This window comes from Macrotis lagotis, chromosome 3 (genome assembly GCF_037893015.1).
Source record: "Macrotis lagotis isolate mMagLag1 chromosome 3, bilby.v1.9.chrom.fasta, whole genome shotgun sequence".
Lineage (NCBI taxonomy): Eukaryota > Metazoa > Chordata > Mammalia > Peramelemorphia > Peramelidae > Macrotis > Macrotis lagotis.
The window spans coordinates 161,287,882-161,300,598 of record NC_133660.1 but is presented as its reverse complement, the minus strand read 5'-3'; the positions used below and the strand labels follow the sequence as shown (position 1 = coordinate 161,300,598).

The 12,717-nt window shown below is 35.4% G+C and overlaps 1 protein-coding gene across 1 annotated transcript in view; it reads left to right on the top strand.

The window, feature by feature from the left end:
- Positions 1 to 12,717, top strand: part of SPMAP2L (sperm microtubule associated protein 2 like) — a 69,138-nt gene that overhangs the window by 13,343 nt on the left and 43,078 nt on the right. Inside the window, exons 3-4 of the mRNA XM_074231581.1 lie at positions 657 to 684; positions 11,066 to 11,119. Coding sequence (XP_074087682.1) covers positions 657 to 684; positions 11,066 to 11,119 — 82 coding nt within the window. The remainder of the gene's footprint in view (positions 1 to 656; positions 685 to 11,065; positions 11,120 to 12,717) is intronic.

Sequence of the window (12,717 nt, the reverse complement as noted above, 5' to 3'; positions counted from 1 at the left end):
TAGGGAAAAAGAAAAGAGCCTATATATTCTAAAATGTTTACAGCAGCTCTCTTTGTTGTGGCAAAGAATGGGGAATGGCTAAACAAGTTGTGCCATATGGTTGTGATGAAATATTACTGTTCTAATAAGAAATAATCAGCTCAATGATCTTAGGAAAACATGAAAAGACATGCATGAAGTCATGAAAGAGTAGAATGAGTAGAACCAAAAGAATATTCTATATAGTAACAGTAATATTGTTTTAAGATTAAATTTGAACAGATTATTTTGACTATTATAAGTACCCTAATTAACTATAAAAGACCAATGAAGGAAGTTACTTTCTGTATCCAGATAGAGGTATGTATAGAATAATTTTACATATAATACACCTATTTGGATCTAATGATAGCTCTCTGGGGTGGGGAGGGCGGGGAAAAGGAAGGAAAAAAAAGAAATTTATATGAAAATGTACATTTGAAAGAAATCGCAAGTTGTACATAGTAGATTTACAGTTTCATATACAATCTTCTTTTTATTGTACTATATTATGGAATTGCTTGTTTTATTTTATAAATTAAAATAAAAATAATAAAAATTTAAAAAGCAGAACATGTAGAGCACCATGTCACCATGATTTTTAAACTAAAATTTTCCTTTCCCTTTTTCTTTTACAGCTTGCTATTACACTGAGTCAGACACCAGGTAAGATCGGAGGCTAACAATCACCCTTACTGATCCAGTGTGATGGGCATCTCTAGCCTGCCAAGATGAGATAGGAAAAGAGGAGAATTTAGTTTGAGCTAGAGTAATTGGGACAGTTGAGTTAGTAGACACTGGGAGTTTTATCTTAGAAACTGTCAGAAAGATGAAGGGGATAAATGATGAGTTTCTGAGACAGATCACAGACTGGTTCAGAGGTCATCAGACAAAAAGCATTTATTGGGGCAGTTAGGTGGCACTGGCCCTGGAGTCAGGAGGACCTGAGTTCAAATTTGGTAATAATTACCCAGATGTGTGATCTTGGGCAAGTCACTTAACTCCAATACCTTGCATAAAGCAAAACCAAAAAAGCATTTATTAATTAAATACTTACTCTGGACCAGAACATGTGCTTTGTGTAGTGAAACAAAAATAGGCAAAGACCATCTCTGTCCCCAAAGGGCTCACATTTCTAATGAAGGTGATACTTTATAAATAATTCAATACCCACTAGTTACAGAGTAGTTGAAGCATCATCTCTGGGAGGAACGTTTTAGCAGTGAGGAGGAGGGGGTGGAAAAGCCTCCTGAAGGAGGAGATATTGGAGTTGAGTCTTGAAGGTCACCAGGAAGACTAAGAAGCAAATGTAATAAAGGGAAGCATCCTAGGCAATGAGGACAGCTTGAACGAAGACACTGAGATAGGAGACAGAAGGTCTTGTGCAAGGAACAATAAGTTAGCTGGGTATAAAATGTGTGGAGTAGAATAGAGTGTAAGAGGTTTGTAGAGGTAATAAGGCATTAGGTGGAAGTAGTAGGAGACTACCCAGATATGTGAGAAGTTTCACTTTAATTAAAACAAAGCACCTGATGAAGAGCTTGACTTGATTCAACAAGGTGTTTGACAGATCTCTTAGTGCTCTTGTGGACAGGAGGGACAACTGGAGAATGACAGTACCATTAATTGATTTCATAACTATTAGAACAGATAAATCCAGAAATGCTAATTAATGAAATGATGTCAAATCTCAAAGAGAGATCTTTAGAGACATACCACAGAACTCTATCCAAAACTTGATGCACCCAATGTTTATGTCAGTGGCTTGGAGAAGGACACATTTGGCATGCATATCCAATTTTTGGATATGAGTATACAACTCAAAGAGATAGCTAATTATTTTGTTAGAAATTGCCAAGAAAAAGTGAAATAGTCTAGAATGGTGGTTTGAATCTACCAGGATAGAAGTTAATCTATAAAATTGTAAATTCCTACATCTGGGTTTAAAAAAGGCAATTGTACACCATTGGAGTCTGCTAGGTAGTATGGTGGATAGAGCACCCAATCTAGAGTCAGGAAGTTCAAATATGACCTCAAACATTTACTAGTAGTGTGACCCTGGGTAAGTTACTTAACCCTGTTTGCCTCAGTTTCCTCATCTGTAAAATTAGCTGGAGAAGACAATAGGGCACATATTTATATATATACATATATATGTATATATATGTGTGTCTACATATATATACGTATATATATATATATATAGACACACACACACACACACACACACACACACACATATATATAAATACTATCTTACTATGTGACCCTGGGTAATTAACTTCTCTAGGCCTCAGATAATGAAACCAAGGAGGAGAGGGCTGGACTTGTTGACACCTGGTCTATATCCTTGGGTTGATTTGGTTGAAAAGGAGATAAGGAAACAAAGATTTCTTGACATCAACTATTTACCAGGTACTCTGCTAAATATTTTATAGATATTGTCTCATTTAAGCCTCACAACTGTGAGGTAGATGCAGTTATTATCATTTAGCAGATGAGAAAACTGAGGCAGATAGAAGCTAAATGACTTGCCCAATGACTTACAGCTGATAAGCATCTGAGGTCACATTTGAACTCAGGTCTTTCTGCTTTCAGGTCTGGTGCTCTATCCATCATGCTATCTGGATGACTTCAAGTATAATATGTATCAACATTGTAATGTGGCTGCCAAAAATTCAATATTTCCTAAATAGTTTCCTTGTTTGTGTTGAGTTTAATGTTTTTAATAAAATATTCAGGTTATTAAAGGTTGCAGTAGTAAATTATATCAATAGAAGCTTATTTTAGAACAAGAAACATGATAACTCTACTGTACCATATGACAAACAAACAAACAATTTCTATAATATTATGTTCATTTCTTGGTGCCAAATTATAAAAGGTATCCGGAGTGAAGTCAAGATAGAAACTCAAAACTATTTTATATTAGAAACTCATTATACATAGAATCCCAGAAATGAAAGGAACAAAATCTCACAAATTTAAAGTTTAATGCTATTGTATTATTGCTGTTAGCTTTTCTACATAAACTATAGGTGTAAATACATTTTATTAAGTATTCAATGACTTGCAAATATCTCATTTTGCCACATTATTAAACCTAGATGAACAGGGTGCTATTAGATCTGGAGGTTAGGAATTGGACCTTGCTGCTCCCATTGTATTTGAGTTGGGGGACTGCAAATATGGAGGGTAGGGAGCTTGAAAAACTGTATACTAGATTGCTGTTGCTAGCAGTTGTATATAGAAGGGAACAAAGAACAGGGTCCTTCAAATGAAGAGCTCAATGGATACTGGAAGCTCCTGCAGAAGTTGAACTCCTAGCGTAATAAGACTAAAAGCAAATTGCTCAAAGTGTTCAGCAACAGAGATAGTGCTTTTCTTGGTATTGTCTTGTCTTGTCAGCAAATAGAGATAGTCTTGTGAAGGGAACTGTCCTGATGGGATTGGGACCTCAGACTCCAGCCAAGAATCAAGAGGCCTGGGTTTGAAAATAAGGCCTCTGACCCAAAGAAATCAGAGCCATAAGAGAAGAGAATGGGAGCATCAGCGAGGAAGAGATTTGGAAATTCATTCCTGGGCTAACCTTGTTACTCCATCCTGGATTGTGTTTTACACACTGAAACAGCTAGTGATTGGCCAGTTTTTACCCCTAGGAACTTTAGAAGTTTACAAGAAAAGTTAAAAAAGTAACCTGATGATTCTCTGAAACAATGTGAAGGCATGGCCTAATGGAGCCAATAGGATACTCTCTCTGGCAGCAGAGAATCACAAGCTTGGGAAAGTCTCTGAGGATTTAGTTCTACAAAAACAGGTAAATAAAGTAGGAGTTCCAGATTGGGACCACTTTTTACCTTTTTTTTTTTTTTTGAATACCTAAAATGGATAGTTTCTTCTACCTGGCCCCATAAAAATGAATTACTATTAGAGCAGCACATTGGTGAAATTCCTAAAGATAATGGGTTAAAAACACCCTCCCCCCCACACACATTTGTGTCTAATGGCAGCCATTTTTAGAGTGGAAGTTGCTTGATAAATTTTTCTTAGTTTTTTTTTTTTGCAAGGCAATGGGATTAAGTGGCTTGCCTAAGGCCACACAGCTAGGTAATTATTAAGTGTTGGAAGCCAGATTTGAATTCAGGTACTCCTGACTCCAGGGCTGGTGCTTTCTCCACTGTCACCTAGCAGCCCCCGGATAACTTTTAATATTTGTTTTTTTTAAATTTTATTTATTTAAGGCAATGGGATTAAGTCATTTGTCCAAGATCTGAGGCCAGATTTGAATTCAGGCACTCCTGGTACTTCAGGATCACTGTTCTATCCACTTCACCATCTAGCTGCCCCCAATATTTGTTTTATTTTTTTATTTTATTTAACCTGATAACTGTTATATTTAAAAGGGATATCAAGTTGTGAATAATAGTTTTGCATTTCAAATACAATCTTTTTTTCTGTTTTACAGTGTTAACAGAAATGCTTGTTTTATTTATAAAATTCAGAATAAAATAAAATTAAAAAGAAAAAAATTAAAAGGTAGTCATTTTAATACTGAGCTTGACTTAATAGTCTACCACACTCTGTGACCAACCTGCCTCTGGGAAAACTAGATCCCAGCTTCTCATAGGAGTCCTAACCTAGTCAGAAGGATATCATGAAGAGGACTAAAGCATCAATTTATGGGCTAGACAGGATACTTACTCTGTGACCTTGACTTAGTCACTTAATCTCTATGGGGCTCAGTTTAATGATCTAACTAAGCTACATAATTTAAAATACTTTCAACAATACCTTTGACCTCTAAATCCTGTGACCCTACATATCTTTTAATGTCCTTGACAACTCTAAGATTCTGTTATTCTTTCCTTTGCCAATTGAAAATTTTCTCCTTTAAGAAGATGGACACAGGGAGCAAAAAGGTAAAGAAAACAAGAGAAGGAAAAGGAAGGACAAAAGAAGTTAAGGACATAGCAGGATTCTCCTAACACTATCTCCTGACATATCAGATGACTGTGTTTCTCTCTACTCACTGAGGACTTGGAGGCTCACCTTTTGGGGTAATCCAGACTCCAGTCAGAAGCTCTAGGTCGTTGATTCTGTTCCTCCCCTGGGCTGTCAACTTCTAGAAAAAATAAAAAAATAGCATCCACAGTGTTTGTGGCTTCTTTTTAGTTAGAACCCTAGAAGCATCTCTGAATTTGATAGTGTTATTCAATTAGGAATATAACTGAAGAGGGTAGCAACAGTGTTTGAAAAAAGGCTTATCCTGAGCAAGATCAGGAGTTAGCCTTCTTTTGTTGACAGGGGACCACCTCACTCTGTCAAGGGTTGGTGACTGAGGGGTCAGAAGTCAATATTTTCTTGTCTTCCTCAGTTCTTTCTGACATTTTTTCTGTTGTTAGATAAAATTTTTCTTCCAAATAGCTATTCAAGGGGCAGCTAGATGGTACAGTAGATAGAACACTGTCCCAGGAGTCAGGAGTACCTGAGTTCAAATCCAGCCTCAGACACTTAATAATTACCTAGCTGTGTGACCTTGGACAAGTCACTTAACCTCATTGCCTTGCAACCCCCCCCCCCCCCAAAAAAAAACCAAATAGTTGTTCATCTGCCATTAAGATATAAATTGTGTTGTATTCTGGGTGTGCAGGAAAATAAAATAAATAATTATTGCTATATCAGTAACCACCACTTCATGGTGGTGATTTTGCTGTTGTTCAGTCATTTTAGTCATATTGGACTTCATGATCACATTTGGGATTTTCTTGGCAAAGATACTGGAGTGAGTGGTTTGCCATTTCCTTCTCAGTTCATTTTACAGATGAGGAACCTGAGGACAGAGATAAGTTTCAGGGGTCCAGCCTCCGCAGGGTCCTTGGAACCTGACAGGAGGGATAGAGTCCGTGAAATGAGTTGAGTCAACACAGGGGTAAAAGCAAGAGCAGATTGACTGACTGTCAGTTGCTTGGATTTATTTTTATAGTCTCAGAATCATGTGTGTTTCAAGCAAGCTAAGATCATTTCCTTGGTTACAAAAGTGTACAATCTTCATCATCAATCATATAGTTCTTATGGTTACAAGTTTTAATCATGTGATTACAAGTTTAATTAATAATATATAGTTAATTGATTTCTTATCCATACTCAGACCATGATGACCTCAACCTGTCTGTTACCTTATTTATTACTACATTGTATAATTGTTAATTCATTTAAAGTTATTAATTAAGCAATTTTTTAATGGAACGTTTTTATATTTTTTTGTGTAAGTAATGTTTTTCAATACACTTCCTTAACAATCTATAGTGAGAGTCTTTATGCTTGTCCACCCATCCGTTAACTCTTACAATAACCAATTTTTCTTTCAGGCCTTGTTGGTAGAAGCCACAGTTTCTGTGACTTTTTTATTCTTTTCCATGAAACTAAGGCTGCTGGAGTTCACATATCGGTCACCTATACTAACTATTTTCTCACCATCTTTTTCATATATTCCTGTGTATGGTAAGGGGGGCAAAATTATTAATTTTCCCTGGAATTCTATCTGACCCATCTTGTATATGTTTTCCCTGTATATATTCTGACATCTCCTTGGAATTCCCAGTGTTGGGTTTTCCAGAGATTTCATAATGTTGAAGCCTTTTGTATGCCTCAAGGAGAGGCAGTCCTGTTAAATTTGGACAGAGTTTACAATCTGTTTTATTCAAGGAATTTTTCTGAAATCCTTTATAGTCATTCCAGTATTAGGGTGAATAAATATTATAATCAATAATAAACCTATAAATATTGGTATGCATGAAATCCCTGTATATATATTGAAGAAGGAAATGTTGTTCCATCAGGCAGTGTGACTGCCTTGAGTCTTCTTGCTGTGACTGTGTCAAACAGCTTAGAAACCCTGGCTCCCAACAAAAGTGACTTGTCCAAGATTACAGTAGAAGTTGAACTCAGATCTTTCTAACAGTAGACGTGATGCTCTATTCATTTGTACCTTATAGCTCCCCCAAGGTGGTGGTAGAGGTTGATGGAATTTTTTTTTTTGATTTTTTTAAAACATTTTCCAAAATCAGACATTTTTCTTTGCTTTATGATTTTCTAAACTAATTTTTCTCAGTGTTGTATTAAAATACAATGGGCTATATCACTGAAGGTTTTCAAGTACAGAATGGATGACTACTAGTAGGGATTTTGTAGAGCAGATTTTTGTTCAGTTATTGATTGGATGAGATGACCTACGAAGTCCCAACTTGGAGATACTATTAAGCTCTCTAAGAAATAGTTCACTTTTTCCATTTTTTTTAACCTCCCCAGAACCTTACTTTGGTCTATACATATTCAATGTATTGAAATAGTTGTGAGAAAAAAAGTACTGAAGGACTGTTAAGAATTACTTAAATTGCCCCACCTCTTTGAACCTGAAAATAGCCCCAAGTGCTGCTACTGTATTACATGTAATCATTAGTCTGTAGCAAGACTAAGGATTTCAGAAAATTTCCCAGCTTAGATAAATAATAAAAGGCTAAGTTTCTTTAAAAGCTCAGGGTCATGTATTTGTAATTTCATAATCTGTGCATAAGAAGAAAAATCCTTCATTAGGCTGTTTCCCCCCCTAAGGGATGATGGATAATTAAAAAAAAAAGCCTTGTGAGGTAATGCAATTACTAGGAGAAAGCAAGCAAACAAATGTTCCAGACGATTATCTTTATTATAGCCAGCTTGGAGATGTAGCTAGGCTGACATAATGCATGATCAGTGAGTGAAGAGAGGAAAGACATTAATTAAGCCTCCGCAAAGAGGCTAAACAGACATTAATGAGATGACTCCAAATTGAAATAATTTAGTTGAAATATCTTTTTGTGATAAATTGTGACACTAAACTACAAACTTTTACGCCATATATCTTATTTATTTATTTTTAACAAAGATTTTTATTTTGAGTTTTACAATTTCCCCCCATTCTTGCTTCCCTTTCCCCACCCCCCACAGAAGGCATTCTGTTAGTCTTTACATTGGTTCCATGTTATACATTGATCTTAGTTGAATGTGATGACAGAGAAATCATATCCTTAAGGAAGAAAAATAAAGCATAAGAGATAGCAAAATTATATAATAAGATAATTTTTTCCCTAAATTGAAGATAATAGCTTTTGGTCTTTGTTCAAACTCCATGCTTCTTGCTCTGGATACAGAATGTATTCTCCATTGCAGACAGCCCAAAATTGTCCCTGATTGTTGCACTGAAGGGATAATCAAGTCCATCAAGGTTGATCATCACCCTCATGTTGCTGTTAGGGTGTACAATGTTTTTCTGGTTCTGCTCATCTCACTCAGCATCAGTTCATGCAAATCTTTCCAGTTATGCCATATATTTTAAATGATACCATTTTTACTTCAAAATTTAAAAAAGGTATTCCGATACTTTTTCCCTAGAGGGAAAAACAACTTTGAACCTCAGTGAAAAGATTAATATTTTGAGTTTTTTTTACGTAACTTATCTGAGAATTTGCTTTATAGCACTATGCATATTAATTACGAGAGTTTACTTTTTGTTTTCTCATTGTTCAATTTTGGGGGGGACATGTTAGAGGGAGAGATGAGAAATGCTTGTAAAATAATTTTTTTCAAATAAACTTTTTTCACAAACTATCTTTATATCTGATCCTTCATGAGCTACTCTCTTTAGAAAGCAACATGGTCCTAATATACATGAAATATTGAGATTGAGATTGAACACAGTGGTATTAAATCTGGACACATTCAGTCAGGTGCTCTAGTGGCTAGAACTGTGGACCTAGAGTCAGGAAGACCTGGGTTCAAATTCAATCTCAGATACTGATACCACAAACAATCATGGGATGCTGGGCAAAGAATTTAACCCCTGCTTATCTCAGCTTCTTCATCTATAAAATGGGCATAAATAATTGCACCTACCTCCTGGAATTGCTGTGAAGATAAAATGAGTTAATATTTATAAAGCCCTTTGCAACTCTTAAATTAAGGCTATATAAGTGCTAGTGATTGTCACTGTCATCTCCCTGCATTGGGATATGGGAATATTCTTGGGGTTAAGGCTTGCCCAAAATTACACAACTAGTAAGTATTAAGTGAGGCTGGATTTGAATTCAGGTCCTCCTGACTCTAGGACTGATGCTCTATCTACTAAGTCACCTAGCTGCCCCTGGGAATACTCTTCAGAGAGTCATGTGCTCACAGTGCCTCCTCTCTCTCACACATCCTGTTTGAATGCTCACACTCACACAGACACCCCTCAATTGAAGAACTGAATTATGCTTTAAACAAATTAATCCAGGGCAAAACTGTGGAAAATATTTAATCTCTTCCTTTTGATACTTTTAAGTGCTGGATAATCTCTCCCTAGTTCAATGCCCTCATATTTCCTCTTCCATCTAGATCTTAATGTTATGAAGTAGGAGTGTTCTTATGCATAAATGGAAATAGGGGATCTTTTAAAAGGAATGACTTGAAAATACATAACAATATTGCCCTGTTTGGAAGTGTTATTTTTCACCTGTTTCAGTTACTTCTGACTATTTGTGACCTCATTTCAAGTTTTCTTGGCAAGGATACTGGAGTGGGTTGCTATTTCTAACCAGAGAAGGAAATTGAGGCAAACAGGATTAAGTGACTTGCTCACACAACTGGTAAGTATCTGAAGTAAGATTTAAACACAGGAAGACACCATTATTAACTGGTCATAGCTCTAAAATTCCTATTTCAAAGCTATATTATCTGAAAAGAAAGGGCTCCAGTTAATTGTGGTGAAACAGGAAAGAAGTAGGTGCCTAGAAGCAAAATGACACTGAAAGGCAGTGGGATATCTATGAGGATTGGGAAAGAATGGCACTGCTCAAGTGAAGCTTGGGGATCTCTGAAGAAACCCTTCTTATATAATAGGCAGGTGATGTGGTAGAGGGTTCAAAGATGGAGGATTGAGTTCAAATTTAGGATCTGTCATGTATAGGTTGCCTCTATGACTTCTGGAAATCTTGGTTCCTTATCTGTAAAATGGGCATTTATGGCATGGCAGAATCCTTCCAGTTCTAAATCTGTGATTCTGCCACACTTCCAAGCCTTTCCCAGAGTCATCCATGTTGCCCTGCTTTCTTCTGGTGAAATGTCCTGCAACCATTCCTTTCATATCCAAGCTGAGGTTTCTCTAATAAATGACTAGATCTATCTTATTATGCTAATGAGAAAAGGTTTATCTCACCAGACAAATCAGTGTACAATTCAACTGGGACCTTCTGGAGATAATATCCCTGCTTTTTGTTAAATCCATTGATCTCTCTATTAATAGAGAACTCACAGTTCCATACTAGTGGGACTTCTGAATGGTTAGGGTTTTTTGGAAGTATTTTTTTTGTCAGGTTTAATGTATTATGATTTACTCAAGACAATTATGTGTTTATAAATAGTTTCCATAAACTAATCAGTTTATTTATAGTATTATTTATAGTTCTTGTTCTGGAGGCTAAGAACTGGAAACTGAGGAGGTGGTTGGACAAATTATGGAATATGAATGTAAATGAATACTCTTATGCTATAAGACATGATGTAAGGAATGGTTTCAAAGAAATCTAGTTGGACTTGCATGCACTGATGCAATATGAAATGAACAGAGCCAGGAGAATAATTTATACAATAACACTAACATTGCAAAGACAAATAACCTAACAGGACCTAAGAACTCTGTTCAGTGTGATGCCCAAACATGATTCTAGAGAACCATAGATAAAAAAATTGCTAGCTATCTCCTGACAAGAGAGAGGACTCAGTTATATATTTTTGTGCATGGACAATGTGAGAATTAGTTTTTGCTTTACTATGTGTATTTATTACAAAGGTTTTGTTTTTATTTTTTCTTTTTTTTTACTTGGAGTCAGAATGTTAGGAGGGAGAGAAAATAGATTATTGTGGATTGAAAAATAAAATTTATATATATGTGTGTGTGTGTGTGTGTGTGTGTGTGTGTGCATGTGTATATGTATATGCACACTAACCAGTTGACTTTTTTCTTTTAATTTTCTAGGAACTTCGTAAAAGAGCTCTCTAGACCTAAAATGATATGGAGGCTGCCAGACAGGTAAGGCTTAAAAATCTTGTTCAAGAAATTTGTTTCTATTGCTTATAAAAGACAATTCCTTTCTCACTGACCCTTTAATCTTTATATTTCCAATGTGCTATCCATCCACCTCTTTGCTTACCTGACTTTACTGAACTTAAACTGGTACCTTTAGTCTATGAAACTCATTCACATTCAGCCCGTACATTCATCCTCTACGATTTCCTTCTTGCTCCTCTATGGATTGTATCTTGAATTTTTGTCTCTGCCTATGTTTCTTGCCTTTGTATCACATCAGAAGAATATACTTCTTCAATACAGTCACACTTCTGTTCCTACTTAACTCCTGTAATATTAACTTGGTAGCTGTGAGCTTTTCCCTTTGTAAATCAACTGTAGAGTTTGTTGGTTTTCTTTAATCTTTATCTTTATATCACCTACATTTTCCAATATTCTCCTTTTTCCTAGTGCTTCCAGAGAGTTATCCTTTATAACAAAGAATTAAAAAAAAGAGAAAATTTTTTTTTAGCAAAAGTAACTTACATCTCAACAAGGTCCAACATTCTATATTATTATTCCATACCCACTGTCTTACTTTTTCAAAGAGGAGATGTGTTCTTATCGTTGAAGCCAAGTTCAGTCCCTAACATTTCATAGAGCTCGTTTGTTTGTTTTGTTGTTGTGCTTTACATATACATTGTTGCAATCATTGTTTATATTATTTTTCTGGTTTTATTTATTTCACTTTGCTTCAGTTTATATATTTCCCATCTTTCTTTGTATTTATCATATTACCAATTTCTTGGAGCCCATTTAAATTTACATACCACAGGCTGTTTAGCTATTTCTTAATTGATTGACATACTCTCTATTTTCAATTATTTGGTACTTCAAAAAGAGAACCTGGATTTTAAAACTATATATTAGAAGATGAATTGCCTACTCTCTAGAGAGCTCTCTTTGTAGAGAAGGTAATAATATTATTTTTAGTCTCATATTTTTGACATATATGGGAAAGAGGTTATTGAGAAAATGACTAAATATGTGAGGGAGTATACAAAAACATTATACACTCACCTCTGGGATATTGAATTCAGAGAATATTCATTGCTTAAACATGTTATACATGCTATATCCATGGGGAGCATATTAATTCTTATAAAATTTTTTTATTATTATCAAAATAATGGCAGGCAGCATCATTTCCATCTAACAAGCAAAGAAAAGCCAGTTATGATGAAGGGAAAATATGTGATCATGTTGCTACAGCAAGTGAGTGACAGACTCCTATGATATATGCAGTGTATAAGGAGGAAAAGTTATGTTAATTTTTATTTGTGGAAATTTCTATATTTTCTTATTTTTTCTAAGCGAAAGATACTAATTAGGATAGTCTTTCTCTTTTGATGAGATGTGCATCTCATCTCATCTCACCTCAGTGATGCTAACCTATGTGGAATCACTCTATGTCCACAGGATTCACACCTATGGTCATAGCTTTGTCAGTACCAAAAAATCAAGGAATGTTATGATTAGGAACTTTATTATCTGTTGTATTCCTTTATTAGGAACTTTACATAGGAACTTTATTATCTGTTGTAACTTTGCCTAGGAAATCT